Below are 17,199 nucleotides of genomic sequence, written 5' to 3'. Positions count from 1 at the left end.
TAGCGCTTACATGTAGTGTTCCGAGTAGACTGTGATGACTTCACGAAAAAGCGCTGCAAAACCTAAAAACAAATTCTGACGAAAATTAACTGCCTGCAGGAAATTCCAAGTGGCCGCACTAGTTTCTGTTTGAATGAATGTGTTATGGAAATTAAAGTTCGAAAAAACGTCCCGCGTTTGTAATCAATCTCTGTTCTGTAATTGCGAGTTACTTTTCTGGAACTTTGGTTGACAGATGCAATTCGTTACATTTGAAACAGGGTAACTGTACTTGAATAAGTACTTATTTCCTGTAACGCGTAAAAGACCGGCGTGACGAAAAAAAAATGAGCACAGGTAATGAGGAGACGACTGGTTGTTGTACCATGTCTTAAATTCCCTTTAGTCAAAACGATCCATAAGATTTATTATATAGCGACATTCCTGCAATATCGTAAGCAGAAAGGAGCATTTAACTTGTAGCTAAAAAAATGTCAGAGGACAAGCGAGGAAGGCAGCAAAAATAACATCCTAATGTTCGAAGTAACACCTTCACAGGCCGAACGTTTCCTTGGTGGCTTCAAAAACTCCATTACCACCAGGAAGACTGACGTTTCATTTGCGGTGCTGCATAAACAGACATAATTAATCGCCTTAGATGTTACAGTATGGTTTTCCGTTATGGCTCTTGGAAAGGATATCCCGAATGCAGGGGAAGGGGGAGGGAGGGGAAGGATTGTGTTGCGCAAGATGGCCTAGATTACCTCGCCAACGCTTCTAATCTTTTTCGCAGCTGGTATTCGAAGGTGTTGCCACTGTTGGGGTGCAGAATGACTCCGGAATAATGATCGACGACCTAGAATACACCAACGGTGAATGCCCACCTTACAGTAAGTGTCATTGTTCACTGACGGTAATTATTACGTGGATAAATTAGTAAAGTGGTATCATCACATGCTTGCTTGATGTGCGAATTAGTATTTAATGGGTTCCTGTGAAGCTCATCATATATTCCAGGAAAGTTACTTACGCCCCGAAACTTCATTTTCCTTCCATTATTGAAGATTTGTGCACGTTCGAAGAGGAATGCCTGCCTTGGAGAATACCTGAAAATGGTAAGAGTCGCGTCATACGCTTGCTTGATGTTTTAAACTTTTATCATTTCTACCGTCACGTCAAAAATGTTTCTTGTTTGATCTTTACACTCCAACGGTGGTCTCGCCTATATAAAAGAAATGCGCCAAGCCTCTTGTGCAAGTGTGCGAGGGATGAACATAATTGCAAGGTTATTTATTTGAACACACACACACACGCACACACACGCACGCATGCACGCATGGGCGCGTGTGAGGGACGTGCTCCACAGCCGTAAAGTGAGGTAGGAGGGATGTACCCTTAAGCCTGCAGAGAACAGATGATCCTGATTCCTTAGTGATCCGGATAAAAATCCGGAGATAATCTGGATAAACGAAAGACATGCTTGAAGAAGGTGGCAGAAAAAGTATATATTGTGTGCGCCCATTGAGGCCATGTAAGAAGGCGCACTTAATGGTAAGTATTAAGATGTGTAAGGTGGAAGTCCCTTGCATGTGGAGTTTGGTGTCTATATATAAATTCCCGAATACGTTCAGTCCTTGTCGCCCTAAAAAAACGTCTCATTACCTGACCGGGATTTCAGTATGCTTCGCTGACCACACTGCTGAGTGGTGTCGGAACGTGCCGTCATTAACCATTCCGGAAAATGGCTGCTAAATGGCATTAGAAGCCCAAGTAAACATTTTGTATGTTGATGGAAGCATACACTTACTAGTGTGAAAAGCTGTTACGAAATAACAGATACAAGCTTTTCTCTTGAAATCTAACAAAGATGTGTCAGTGCTGTCAGTGAAACTCTATTGAGCTGCTAGGCGGCGGTTATTTTCTTCCCAAAGGTTAATAGGCAGAAAAAAATTGACTACTCATCTTTTCAAGTTGTTTTTTATTAGCGCCAGATTAAGTTGATAATTTGAAGGCTAGTCGTTAAGGATCGCGAGCTCATTTTTACCTACCGCAAGGGTCATGCGGTTCCCGAGGTATTGGTTGCAGTCGCACACTGATAAAGTGAAAGAAAAAAAAGAACAAGCCTTGCAGCCATATTGAATTTATAGCTCTTTTCCTTACGTCATGGCGCACCGAGAAAATCCAATGGGTTCAATTTATGAAGAAAAAAGACGCGTTGTAAACGTATTACGTTGGACTTCTTGTGCTCTCTTGGGTTTAACAGCAACAACCAGGTATACGTGGCGGGAAATGCTGATGCTGTTTATGCCATTTAAAATGTATACCAAGTGCTAATATGTGTAAATGACGATACAATGTGTAACGATGATTTTAGAAAAATTGACATTTTATAAGAGGCTACTGCAGGAGTGCTCAACCAGCACTTCTTTACGTCAAGATAACGCTGCCGGTTACAGCATATAAAGACTGATTGAATTTGAAAACTTGATAAATAATTTTCACAATGTTGGGGACCAGAAACCAAACGTGAAAAAAATGGTTTGTTGCCACTTGCTATATATTTATTCTTTCAAGACTTTGCTCATTATCAAGTAAATAATTCCCGCCCTAATCCAGGTGACAGATCGCACATGCGCTTTATTAGCTATTAGAAAAAAATTGCTATAAAAATTTAGATACCCATTATACACCTTTTCCACATTTCTTATACATAGTCAAACTTAGCCATATACTGCAAAAATCGCCACAAGCCATAACAAATAACTCTGTACGCTGACACTACCCTCTAACTAGTATATATGGAATAAACAGCGGTCAATTTCATCACTTTTTATTCCATAGTGTTTGCAGACACCAGGCATCGCATTAGTTACGATCGTCGGGCCTGAATGCCACCAGCTGTGTATGTTTTCAAGCAACAACTGGCAACAAGATCAGATGCAGTATTTCCCGATCCTATATGCTCTTTGATTTTGGAGCTCGTAGGGTAGCGAACAATGGAAACGTAGAGTGGCCCACAGCACTAATAGGTACCCGATTAAAAGCAATGAACAATAAAGTCTCACAAAATGCCGAATGCGCGCATATATTAACATCTAGGGCTGTTCGGCAAATGAAAAGATAAAAAGCATACATGCAGTGCAGTAGATATCAGCAATGAGGACGGTGTTCAAAGATTGTTGTGGTTTATTAAAAATGAACACCGCACGGATCAAAATTACAACAGGAAGTATAGTTTTGTAATCAACGATAATATTTTGTAAGTTAGGTATTCAAAATGTCTATACTCCAACTTTCCGGTCTTCGTAATATACTGCTGTTCTGTGACCAGAGCAACAAGCAGCGTTTGAAGAGGAGCGAGCCGGATCTTTCAGTAAGCTGCCCCGCGACCACACGACACAGACAGAGGACGGTAAGTTCCTCAGTCACGCTGCAAGCGTAAACTTCAGTTGCATACCATTTTCGGTGCGTGGAAATTCGCGTGTCATCATAATCATCTTCATCATCAGCCGGACTATACCCACTACATGGCGAAGGTCTCTACAGATTTCCTCCAATTAACCCGGTCATGTGGTACGTGTATCCACTTGACCCCTGCGCCACCCACTGCTACGCTCTCCTTCCATTATTTTCCAATTGATTACTCCTAGCGACTATCGTTATCCTCTTCTACGGAGCGCCTGCTCCAACTTAGGATCCATAATACAATAGGGGAGCTGATTGAGGCCCACAGAACAAATCAAATTGTTGTGCTGTCGGTGACCAGCACCGGCACGCAAGTCCTCCGAGACCACAATCTCGGGTTTTTCCCCACCCACCACAGAAAACAGCGTGGACATTCTGGAAGTGTGGAAAACTACTTTGACGGTTAAGCCGCTCCCCCAAAATATGAATTGGGAACATAATCAGGGGAGGCGTGAAGCCAGGGCAACATTTATACAAAATAACTATGGCAGTAAGACAGGCACATATTACGTGGACGCAGCGGGTGGACCGAGGATGGCATCTGGACCATTGCTGTTGTGCACGAAGGGAGGCAAGTGAACAGGCTCTCAGTAAAAATTAACGATGCGCTAATGTTTGAGGAAGTGTCGATCGCACTGGTCGCCACCCACTGTGACGCAGCCTACATAATGTCGGACTCGCAACAGGCCTGCCGTAATTTTGTGAGGTGTAGGATAGCGCCACTCACCCGCAGAATATTATTGGCACATCAGAAAAATTCAGATTCGGCTACTAGTAAAAAGCAGGTTATATAGGTGCCCAGTCACCAAGAGGTGGAGGAGAACGAGACCGCTCACGCGGCTGGCTGAGTGCTCCTCCCCCGAGGTTCCGCTCAATTCCCCGGTTCTGCCGAGGCAACAATACCAATCCCGCTCAACTTATGCGGCCATTACAAATTGTTTACGCCTCTGTAGGAGGGCACTCTCGAGACCCGCCAAAAGTCTCGACAGATCTGAGGAGTGCCACCTTAGACGACTCCAAACCGGTTTTTTTCTAAATCCCGGCATACTAAAACACACGGACCCGACATTCACGGGTAGGTGCAAATTCTGCGGGCTGTATGCTGACCTATACCACATGATGTGGGCCTGCCAGCAAAATACAAAAATAAAAGTTATAAAACAGCCAACTAGGGAGGGCTGGGAGGCGGTCCTGTGCAGCTCGGAGCTGGAGGCCCAGCGTTTCCTGGTCCAGAGAGCTCGGCGGCCAATGGCGTCCCAGAATTGTATCTGCCACTCAGCTCCACAACCATACTCACCTACCTCCCTTCCCAAATCATTTTATTGTAAATAAATATTTTCTCCTGCTCCTCCTCCTCCTTATCCTCTTTCGGCACTACACGTCTTGTTCAAGCCCATTTCTTCTTGATTTTGACTCGAATATCATTATAGCGAGTTATTTCCCTGACCCACGCTGCATGCTTTCTATTCCTCAACATTACACCTATCATTTTCCCGAACTTTTTAAATAAATAGGCCCGGACGGAATTTTTCTACAGGTGCAGCTGTGTCAATAGCTCTTTCCTGCTTCCGCAATTCACCTTTTACACAAGATGTGTTCCGCCTGGGTAATGCGAAAATTCGTCTACTAATGGGTGGAAGCAAGAACATTTGAACACGATCAGCATCCATGGCAGCGCAAGAAATCGTTGTGTTCCATTCGAGACCATGTTGTTTGACAGGGACACGAAGTAGCGATTCATTTCCAAAAGGTGCACGCTTCACGGAGTGTTATTGGCTCCTGGCACAATCTGTCTCATCTGCCTGCTACTTTCTTGAACTGCTCATGAGCATCTAGAGCAGGCGAATTGTTCCTATCGGAGGAAATTGGGAGAGGATTAGGAGGCGTTCGAACGCAGAACATCTGCACGAAAAAAGTGTATTAATTGCTGGTGTACAGCTCGACGAGATTGGAATATTGTTGCTTGAAGCAACGATAACTAAATTCATCATCATCGACAGTAGCACCAGTAGCAGCCTGGCAGCGTCCAGTGCAGTGCGAAGCGCTCTCCCGTATGCCTTCTCTCAAGCCCCGTGTTACCACTGAATCTAAGTGCATTCCGCTATCTAATTTGCCCATTTTATCTTCTGTTGCCTTCCTACACTTGCCTGCCCTTCTAAACCATTTCGTGGAATATAGATTGCACCAGTTATCTTTAAGCATTTACAGGCATTGCTCACTTTTTTGATCTAAGATTTTGATGTAATATTCATCACTTCCTTTTTAACAGCCCGCTCGTTTTTATCAAATTCCGTTGGGCCCTTTGACATTTTTCTTACGCTCCGCAGTTTTGCTAAATAAATAAGTACCAACAAGTCCTCTTTTGTTTTTTCCAAATACTAATATCCTGAGCTGAGTAAACACCCCTTTCTTTAAATAACTTCAGCGCTTCAACAATTAAATAACGGCGGGCATATGCTTCATCGGCAGACATGAAATAATTTGTCGCGGGTTCAATGGCAGTTATACGGCTCCTCGACAATCTCTAAAACCTCCACATTCCCTCACATTGAGCAATCTCTAATCAAAGCACGCTTCGCTCATCTGCAGCATAGCGCAATTACATGTAATTATTTTCGGCACACCGCTTTGAAGCATCTGGCTATAAATTCTATGATATCATTCTCTCTCCTTTACATTTTTATTGAATACCTTGTTTCGCTTCCCCCTTTCCGCGTCAGTTCCCTTCCTTGCGCTGAGAACTAAGCCAGCGGATTCCAAATGCCTTTAAAATGCTCTACCTTTATCATTAAAATGTTTCTCTCTTTCTTTCTCAAACAAGTTGCTCAAGGAGAGAGGAGAAGAAACACACGTAGACAAAGCGCTGAATATCAATAAAAAAATTTTATAAAAAATTGAGTTTATAGTCAGCACTTTGTTTTTGTGTGCGTTTCCTCCCTGTCTTCGACTTTCGCGCTCTACGAAATGCTGTATGTCGAACAACTCTCCCAATTCGGGTTCTGCTGAACTTCGCGTAACATGCGTTGTTGCGGAAGTTCTGCCTTTCGCGCAAAAACAAAATCACTGTCTAATAAAAGAGGTGGAAGACAGAAAAGGGGTGTCCGGTCGGTTTTTCTTAATATTTTAATGGGCCGTCATTTTGCTTTCTAAACGAACTCTGTGATATGGCGCTGACCTGGCCCTTGCATCTCAAGCACTGAATCTGGAGCACCATTTGCCAAGAAAAGGCAGCTTCGCTCCCAGTGCAACATCAGCTTAGCTACAATTAAGTCAGGTGACAGTCGTTATGTGGTACTGCAATGAAGAGGAACGTTATACGGTTTTGCTCAGCTTGAGGCCATATTATCGCATAGCTTCACTGGCAGCATCACATGGCGCTGTAAGCCTTGAGCAATGGCTGGCGCAAATAAGCACCCTTCGCTCTCTTCCCTTTGAAGGATACCTTTACGAGTGCGTAAAAAAACTATGGCTTCCACTAACCTGCATGCAGGTTACTATCTCCTGTTCAAGTGTCCTGGAATCCAGGGCAACCAAAGCTCGATGGTTCTCCTTGAGCCCAAGCGCTATAAATGCATCTCGATGTGGTACTACCTGCCAGCACTGTCCAACGGTGTGCAGCTTCAACTGCAAGCTGAAAACATCACTCAGGGGAACGGAGCCTGGGAACGTCGACAGATGCAGTACACTTCCAGCTGGGTGAGGATAGACAGCACAACCTTACTATGCATTGCTATATTGTAAAAAAAAAAAAGAATTAACGCTGCTACAAACTGATTTTCGGAGGTGTTCATAAATACGCCTTTGACTTCGACAGCGTTAAACAATTTTTGCGTCTTCAGCCAAGCTTCATCTGTGGAAAAATGACAATATTACATGAAGAGAAGTTACAATGCTTTGACAAGGCATTAATGACTGTCCTGACATTGACAAGGTGATGTTAAACGTTGCGGGTCGAACAAACACTTTTTTTCCATTTATAATTTTTACTTGAAATTTTATTTATTTCCCACTAAACATAATGAGGGTCGAAGAAAGAAAAGCCAGAAATTGTGCCTTTGGCATGCCCCTCGGCCTGTATTGCAAGGCAGCAGGCAACATTCAAATTACTTTCACAAGTATCAGCGCGAAATGCAAACAAGGTTGTCAAAAAAAGAAAAAGAGCTGGAAAAGAATTAAAAAGAGAAAAAAGAAGGCGAGGAAATGAAGCACACACAAAAAATAATAACAAAAAGCTGCAAAAATAAAAATAATAGAAAAGCAGGTCTTTGGAAATAAAAAAAGATGGAACGACAAAACGAAAGAGATAAAAAAGCAAAGAAAGCATCGCTGAAATATAAAAAGCAGCACATACATCCTATATACCTTTGCTGCATGTTCGAGATATATCAACTTTTGCAGCATGAAACTTGTTCAAAAGACTGGGCAATGTGTTTGCTAAGCTATATGTACCGTATATTGTGCGGCATGTTGGAATATGTCACAATTCGCCCAATGGCATACCATTCGCCTATCTTCCGAGACCCTCTTGCTGAAAGTTGCAATTCGAGTTGGCAAATAATGAAGCTCGCATCAAAACCGAACACTAGTCCTAATTTTTTTATTATAAGAATCCTGTGATCTGAGGAATAAAGCCCAGAAAATGCTGCTAAAATATGTATATATTAAACTATCGCTGAGCAAAGTTTCACGAGGGTACGTCATCGGCGCCCGCCGAGGTGGCGCAGTGGTTACAGCGCTCGACTACTGTTCCCAAGGATGCGGGATCGAATCCAAGCCTCGGCGGCCGCTTTTCGATGGATGCGAAAAGCAAGGTGCCCGTGTGCTGTGCGATGTCATTGCACGTTAAATAACCCCAGGTGGTCAAAATTTCCGGAGTCCTCCACTACGGCGTCTCTCATAGCCTGAGTTGCTTTGGGACGTTAAACCCCACAAACCAAACCAAAGGTCCTCGGCAGCAGCCGTAGTCGCTGCTGCCGCTCCAGTCTCGCACGCTTCCGCTATTAGTGAGCCTCTCGGTAACGGTCTACTCTTGTTTCTCGATGATCGGAGGTTTCTGCAGCTTGTCTGGCACGGCTTCGTTCTTCCTGTTTAGCGAGAATGGCTTTCAGGCAAATTACATTCATTGGTTGCCTGGATTCGTCTTGAAGCTTGCACTGAACCGACCGCACCGAAAGCCAGCAGGCACAGTACTTGTTATCGCCCCCATAGCAAGTCACATGACAGCGCGGCGTAACATCACTCACACCTACCACATTTTGTGCTGCGGTGAAGCGCATTTTTACGGTAAAAAAAAAATGAGTGACCTTGTCAGATATGACAAACGAAAGGTTGTTCTATAAAACATTCGCAATTTAATTTGGAGCATTTATCGCCAACTCTCTACGAGACAGTAAACACTGAGACAGGTGTCTTCTTGAAGCACGCTTCGTAAGTTTTAATAGGAAGTTAGCTCAATGAGAAAATATACGTTTTAGGGTAAACACCACCTCAGTGAAAAGGTTGCACTTCCACTGCTGTGTTCGCATTGCAAGTTTTCTGCAGAACAAACTTTCACGAGGATATATTTAGGTTATGCTAAATACCTGCTGAAACGTTTATATACGTCACAACGAGCTGTTTGACCACTGCACCAATGTGCAAGTGCCTATAACATTATTATGCACTTTTAAACTTTTCTTCTCACATGTAGCGGGTGGAAGTGAAACATTTGCGCGATTTCATTGAATAATTAGTGTATAAGCACCAGTGTGTTAAATACATACGCTAGTGTTGGTGCTGATCAAATTCAGTAAACTCTATTTGCCTTTAGAAAAGTAGCTCCGCATATCAGCGGTGAGAATTGCTTGAAAACACTAAGTGCACTATTGATCTTCAAATGCAAAGCCAATTGGCCTGGCCACCGTGCTTTTTTATTTGGAACAACTAATTTCAGGTTTCTAATGAGTCAGCGGATTGCAAATCAAATCGACTCTATTTAAAGCTTTGAATTTTATGCATCTGTTTGTCAGCCTTATCCTCACAGCAACTCTGAAGCTGTCTTGCTAAAAGCGAAACTTTTGTGTACTTAAATGTGGAAATCTTGAACCATTACATATGAGTAAGACATATATCAAAGCTTGCAACCGTGACAAATATTTTGCGTAACGGTTCGCAGTGAAAATTAGTTATCCACATTATTGCCTCATCATAGTCGTAACAATTATTTCTGCTATTCAACACTGCACTCGAAGAATTGAGGCCGTGTTTAGTCATTTTTCATTAGCGAGGGCTTACCTCCACATATCATTTCAATATACCACAATTCCTTAAAGTAAAGCGTCTTTCCTTTTTGTTCAGAACAAACCAGTCATCGCAATTTCGGGAACCAACAAAAATGGTTTCGTCGCGATCGACGACGTGCTGTTGAGCGAAGCACCTTGCGTCGAGAACTGTGAGTGCCTAATGCCTTTGTTGCCACTCGATAGCTAACAAATATTTTGACGTATCTCAAGAAGCACTCTTTCTTCGTGATAGCTCTTACGCAACGCTGAAGATTTACTGTTTGGATTGCAGGGATGGGCAGAGTGCTTCATATTGTAAAGCTGCTCCTTGGAACCATAGTGATGCATTATCGCAGGGAGATCCCTCGATCTTTTAATATCGGCACTTCCCAGCGCAGCTACTATAGCACCCGCACCCTCAAACACTGCGGCAGTTTCGAAGCAACCTATGTCCGAGAAAATGCTGATCCTTTTGACGAAAAGAAATCTATAGCTATACGATTCGAGCCATACTTTAGAAAGTGTCATCAAACTTTGTCCTCTGCCTTTTTAGTGTTGCATAAATGAAGCAAGATCACAAAAGCAAAACCCAAAAAAAAGGCTTAAAATTAGGACAGTTCAATACAATATATATATATATATATAAATATATATATATATATATATATATATATATATATATATATATATATATATATATATATATATATATATATATATATATATATATATATACATATATATATATATATTTTTTTTTCTGCAATGGTCGTTTTGCAAAACTAGGCCTGAAGAGCATTTTATAATGAGCGAAGAGCGTTTTATATTGGACACTGAGTGAAAATTAAGGTTCGCTGGACGCATTGGTTTCAGCTTAATTTAAACCGCTCATGCTGCGTGGTTTTGTTTTCCTTTCAATGGAACATAGTATACTCGTCGTAATCATATAGAAATATATTCAAAAGCCGCTCCATGGAACAACAGTGGCTCATAGGCACAGGATTTGTGTTTAGGCATTTATATGTGATCTTCTCCGCGCAGCAACTACAACACCCACTCCTTCAACAACTGGGACACTTTCTGAGGAGCCGACAACAAAGAAGACGTCAATGCCTTTCACGAAAGGCAAGCCAGTTTTGCAACTCCATCCATGCTTCAAGGGGTGCCTTGAAAGTTTGTCTTATGCATTTCTTGTTATTTCGAGGAATGAAGCCAGTTCACTGCAAAGGCAAAACCCGAGAAACGGGATCAAATTACAAATGTCGCTAAATGATATATTCATTTTCTTGCAATCGACATCTGAAGTGTTTCTTGTCAAGAAGATATATTGGTCACTGAGTGGGAAAAGCTCAATGCACATGCGTTGTTTCCACCAGCATAAATAGCTTATGCTGCGTGTTTATTTTCCTTGCAATAAAAAATAATAATTTGTACACTATAATATAGAAAATGAATTAAATATTTTCGTTATGAAACAACAGGAGCGCATTAGCACAAGCTCAGTTCTTGGTCATTTATCTCAGCCATTCTCCGCCCAGGAACCACAACCCCCACTTCCTCAACAACTGCGGCAATTTCTGAGGAACCAACGACACAGACAACGCCAGTGACTTCAACAAAAGGCAAGCCAAATTTGGAATTCTATCCATACTTCAAATGGTGCCTTGAAAATTAATCGTGCATATTTTTTGTGGTTATTTAAAAAACCAAGTTTGTTGTTTAATACAGCAGAAAGCGAGGAATGGGCGAAGATTACGAGAGTACCTCAATCATATTGTCGCGGGCGGCAAGCCAGTGAAGAAAGTAGACAGAGCAAGACCAAAGCCGATGACAGTGACGCGAAATGTATGTTGGCGGACCTACCGCGAGCGCTCCTACCCATAACATTGCCTGTTTGTTTCTCTTCGTCCGTAACACTAGGTGGAACCTCCAGCGACCACCCCGATCATGGATAAATATTTGAGACGGCGATGAGGTGCATAACAAAACGATGAGCGTGACTGGATGAGTGAAGATAAGCGAATGAAGACAATGGTTGCCGCCTCGATGATGCATGGTCCCGGAAGCTTGCAGTCCACAGGTCGTCACAATCCAACGCCGGAGTTGCATATACGCTGCAGACGGCATGGGCGGGAGCGATGAGCTCACATGTGTTGGTGTCTCGGGTCGGTGGGATCAGCGTCTCGAGTCGATTGGGTCCTCTAGTCAATCTAGAGGTCGTTACGTCCTATATTCGTGTCCCTATGTATAGGTTTCGCCTCGGATCGGTGGGGTCCTCCGGACTGGCCTCCAGCTCGCCGTGTGTTGGGTTCGGAGCGGGGGACAGTCGGGGCTGGGGGAACGTCGACGTCGCGTCTAGTCAAGCAGACTGACGAACAACCTGGCGAAGCGTTCCACAGAAGCAGGGCACCGCGGCTCCGGGTGAGGATGAGAAGAGATTGACGTACCCCGCATCTTCAACCAAATGTTAGTTGGTGACAAGCTGGTGACAGGATGACTTGATGACATGATGATGAGATACGCTTTAACGGACGGTGGGCTCAGCGTGAGCCTAGCTCCTACCTTCGCCACCGCCCTGCTTACATTCAGAGATATCCTTACCTACTACCGAGATAGTCGGCGTGTTTGCGCACCGCAGCCTCCTTGCCTAACGCTAACCGAGGCCTCCCACTGGCGACGACTCCAGACACCTACAGCTCCCTACCCAATTCTCCTTCATGCCCGATACCCAGATCAGTTTCTGCACTGCTGTAAGCTCTGCGGGAAACCGGGAGACTTTCTTCACGTCCTCCTCACGCCCTCCTCACATGCCCTACCTTCTCACATCCTCTGTCCCCAACCACAGCGAAGTCATACTATGAGACTGTCCCGGCCTGCTCTACTCCTACATTACAGAGCAGCGCTAGGTTAATTTATCACCAACGCCGTGAATCACATAGGGCTGTCTTTTTCTCTGTAAACGTGGCCCCCTAAGGGCTGCTTCGTGCCATGTAAAGGAGTGGGGTTTGCCACCTCAACATTTTTGGCAGTGAAAGTACTTACCACCTCCACCACTTCTTTTTCTCGTCTATAACAATAGGTTCATATTGCCACACCGCTGCCCATCTTCTAGTGCCACCAAGTGGCCGAATGTCTTGGCGCGTGGCTGAGCGTCATCCTCGTCTCGCTCGAGTTTCGCTTGATTAAAAAGGGCCAGCTCGGTTGTTGTGCTACTTGCTACGTGTGTTGGTGACATTTGGTGGATTGTGCAGGATAAGATCCCATGTACGTTGCCCCCGAAGACGTCAGTGACGCTGCTCATCAACGCGTGGACGTGACTCCTGTCCATAAAGCCAGCCGTCGCCTCCGAGCCCTACAACCTGAGTTTGAACCACTGTCCACCCCGCTACGAACCATGACATCCACGACGGGCAGCCAGACAAGTCAGCATTCCAGCAACGCCCCACCGTACGTCCTTCTCGCACCTCGATCACCGCCATCATTCCACGGTGACCGGTTCGAGGATGTCGAAGACTGGTTGGCCACTTTTGACCGTGTGGCCGCATTCAACCAATGGGACGACGAGCGGAAGCTAATTAATGTGTACTTCGCGCTGCAAGACTCGGCCAAGACGTGGTTTGAGAACCACGAGACGTCCTTCTTCAACTGGGCCGTCTTTCACCGTGAGTTGCTAACAACGTTCAGCTCGAGTACGCGCAAAGAAAACGCAGAGATAGCAATACGTTCGAGGTCTCAGCAGTCAAATGAGAGCGTGGCCATGTTTGTCGAGGACATGACGCGACTTTTCAATCGGGCCGACACTACAATGCCCGAGGCAACGAAAGTACGGCACCTCATGCACGGGGTGAAGGAACAGTTGTTCGCTGGCCTCATTCGTGACCCTCCAAGAACTGTCGCAGATTTCGCGAGAGAAGCTACGAGCATGGAACGTTCACTGCAGGAACGCTGTACCCAATATGGCCGTCAGGCAAGCGTAGCGGCCACACCCTACTGCGCGTCCATGCCAGCAGCTAGGGACGAGGCATTGCGGGAGCTTGTGAGGAGCATAATTGGCGAAGAACTGCAGAAGCTCCACTTGAATGCACCACCTTCAGTGAATTATTCTACCGGAGACATCATTCGTGATGAAATCCGGCGAGCGGTGCTGCCACCACCAGCACCACAATCAGAGCCATGCATTATGACGTATAGTGATGTCCTACGTCGACCTGCCCCCGAGCCACATTCATTCCGCCCCGTTGCCGGACCACCGCCTCGCTACTTGCGTCCCGTCGAGCAGCAACAAGATCTGCTCCCCGTCGAGCCACAGCAAGACCAGCGTCCCGCCATCAGCAAGGCGCATTTGTGACGCACACCCAACAGACGGCCACTCTTTTATCACTGTGGCGAGCCTGGCCACATTCTACGCAATTGCCCATACCGGAGAATGGGCTTAAGAGGATTTCCACCGAACGTGCCTCGACCTCGCTATGGAGAAAGACCACAGGAGATTGAGGAATACCTGGCTGCTAACGAGATGCACCCGACGTCACAGCAACGGCAGCCGCGATCGTCATCCCCGAAGCGTTCTGGGTGACCCAGTCGATACTCCTCCTCTGGGCAATTCAGAGGCACGTCCCCTCACCGGGAAAACTAAACACGGCGACCTCCGGGGGTGAGGCTGCCGCTACGGCTCAGAATAAACAGCCTCCACCCGACGATTTGACTCGACGGCCCGAGCGGCGACGACCCGATCCGACGAACTTACCGACGTGCTGCGAACGCATTGTTTCCGGGGAAAGTTTTGTAACCGCCGACAGTTGGGATGTGACCGCACTTGGGGATACTGGCGCCGATTTTTCCGTCATGAGCAGCCAGCTAGCAACGACACTCCATAAGGTTCTGACGCCTTGGTCTGGGCCAATGATGCGCACTGCCGGTGGCCATGTCATGACGCCGATTGGCATGTGCACTTGCCGCATAGAGATCTGCGGTCTTACTTTCACTGGCACCTTTGCCGTATTAAAAGACTGCTGTAAAGATCTGATTCTAGGCATGGATTTTCTGCAAGAGTATGGTGCTGTTATAGACCTTCGGGAGCAGCTCACAGTATCGTTTCCAACCAAGCGAGCCGTTGGTAGCAACACGGACTTCCGGAAAACGATGTTGCGCGTCTCTGACGACCACGTAACAATCCCTCCGAGAGCGAGCAAGTTCGTCACAGTCAAATGCGATCACAGCACCAATACGCGTGGCATTGCCGAAGCTAACATGTCACTGCTTCTCACTCGACAAGTTTGTGTAGCTCGGGGCCTTGTCGAACTTGTCCGTGGGCAAGCCGAAGTGTTAGTGACAAACTTCACGTGTGATCCCCAACATTTGACGGCGAACACGATGGTCGCTTATTTTGAAGAACTTGGAGAATGGACAGGCCAGTACGCTTTATCGAACACGTCAGACCTCGACAATGCGACGTCTACAGCCATTCAGACCGATTTGAACTCACACCTCTTGCCCAGTCAGAAACGTTGCATAGAGAATCTAATCAATTCGTTCCGCGATTGTTTTGCATCAACCTCCAAGGTCCGACAGACGCCACTAACGAAGCACCGAATTATAGTTGCCGACGACCAACGTCCACTATGCCAGCGTCCTTACCGGGTGTCTTCAAAAGAACGTGACGCCATCCGCCGCCAAGTAACAGAAATGCTCCAAGACGATATTATCCAGCCGTCGACGAGCCCGTGGGCTTCGCCTGTTGTCCTTGTCGCGAAGAGGATGGAACCTTGAGGTTCCGCGTTGATTATAGATGCCTCAACAACGTCACGAAAAAGGATGTGTACCCCCTGCCGCGCATAGACGACTCCCTCGATCGCCTTCGCCATGCCACTTACTTTTCGTCCCTTGACCTCCGCAGTGGATATTGGCAAATAGAGGTTGATGAGCGAGACCGTGAGAAGACCGCTTTTATTACGCCGGACGGTTTGTATGAGTTTAAAGTGCTTCCGTTTGGCCTGTGCTCGGCCCCTGCTATATTTCAACGAATGATGGACACCGTACTCTCTGGCCTGAAGTGGCAGTCATGCCTCGTATATCTCGACGACGTTGTAATTTTCTCGGACACGTTCGACGAGCACCTGAAGCGTTTGCGCGCTGTTTTCGAGGCCATCCGATCTGCTGGTCTTTCTCTAAAGCCCGAAAAGTGCCACTTCGCTTTTAATGAGCTGAAATTTCTCGGCCACATTGTCAGCGCTCGGGGTGTTAGCCCAGACCCAGAAAAGACGGCCGCTGTCGCTTCATTCCCCAAACCAGAAGATAAACGAAGCTTGCGTCGATTTCTCGGCCTCTGCGTGTACTATCGTCGCTTTGTTCACAATTTCTCCAAGATCGCTGAGCCTCTGACGCGCCTGACAAAAGACGCCGAACCGTTCGTTTGGGGCCCCGACCAAGAACAAGCCTTCGCGGAACTCAAGTCCCGTCTCCAATGTACACCTATACTTGGCCACTTCGACGATGAGGCTGACACGGAACTGCACACGGATGCCAGTAACATTGGCCTCGGTGCGGTCCTTGTTCAGTGGCAGGACGGTGCAGAACGCGTCATTGCTTACGCCAGTCGCACTTTGTCCCGTTCTGAAGTTAACTATTCAACTACGGAAAAGGAGTGCCTCGCTGTTGTGTGGGCAGTCATGAAATTTCGTCCGTACTTCTACGGTCGTCCGTTTCGTGTCGTGAGCGACCATCACTCACTGTGTTGGCTGGCAAACCTGAAAGATCCTTCGGGTCGGCTTGCTCGATGGAGCCTTCGGTTGCAAGAATTTGACGTTACTATCGTGCACAAGTCCGGCAAGAAACACAGTGATGCTGACTGTCTGTCCCGCGCCCCTACTCCCTGCCACACGGACGGCTGCGACGACGATACCGCTTTACTCGGTGTTATCACGTCGTCCACGTTAGCCCGAAAGCAGCGGGCCGAATCTGAACTTTTGCCCCTCATCGAATACCTCAAAGGAACCGGGTCATCTCCTCCTCAGCTCTTCAGGCGCGGACTATCGTCATTTTGCTTGTGCGATGGTGTGCTCTACAAGAAGAACTACGGTCCAACAGAAACTGTTTATCTGCTAGTAATACCCACCACGCTTCATGACGAAGTTCTTCGTGCGTGCCACGATGACCTTTCTTCCGGCCATCTCTGTTTTTCTCGCACATTGGCACGGATACGCCGAAAGTACTGCTGGCCCATGCTAGCTGCCGTTGTGCACCGCTACGTCCGTACCTGCCGTGAGTGCCAGCGGCGGAACACACCACCCATTAAAGAAGCTGGCCTCCTGCAGCCTATCGATCCCCCGAAATTCCCATTTCAACAGGTAAGCATGGACTTACTGGGCCCATTCCCGAAGTCCTCAATGGGTAACAGGTATATAGCGGTTGCCATTGACTATCTCAGCCGCTACTGTGAGACCAAAGCCATTCCCCGTGGTACCGCAGAGGAAGTTGCGCATTTCTTCATTCATAA

The 17,199-nt window shown here is 46.2% G+C and overlaps 1 protein-coding gene across 1 annotated transcript in view; it reads left to right on the top strand.

Moving 5' to 3' along the window:
• LOC146193385 (MAM and LDL-receptor class A domain-containing protein 1-like) overlaps positions 1-17,199 on the top strand; it is a 131,061-nt gene that overhangs the window by 86,422 nt on the left and 27,440 nt on the right. Inside the window, exons 16-23 of the mRNA XM_084600535.1 lie at positions 773-869; positions 1,044-1,105; positions 3,313-3,391; positions 6,935-7,140; positions 9,781-9,874; positions 10,746-10,829; positions 11,243-11,326; positions 11,956-12,125. Coding sequence (XP_084456661.1) covers positions 773-869; positions 1,044-1,105; positions 3,313-3,391; positions 6,935-7,140; positions 9,781-9,874; positions 10,746-10,829; positions 11,243-11,326; positions 11,956-12,125 — 876 coding nt within the window. The remainder of the gene's footprint in view (positions 1-772; positions 870-1,043; positions 1,106-3,312; positions 3,392-6,934; positions 7,141-9,780; positions 9,875-10,745; positions 10,830-11,242; positions 11,327-11,955; positions 12,126-17,199) is intronic.

This window comes from Amblyomma maculatum, chromosome 4, assembly GCF_055883805.1.
Source record: "Amblyomma maculatum isolate TAMU_Amacu chromosome 4, ASM5588380v1, whole genome shotgun sequence".
Lineage (NCBI taxonomy): Eukaryota > Metazoa > Arthropoda > Arachnida > Ixodida > Ixodidae > Amblyomma > Amblyomma maculatum.
This window is presented reverse-complemented; position numbering and strand designations above follow the sequence as displayed.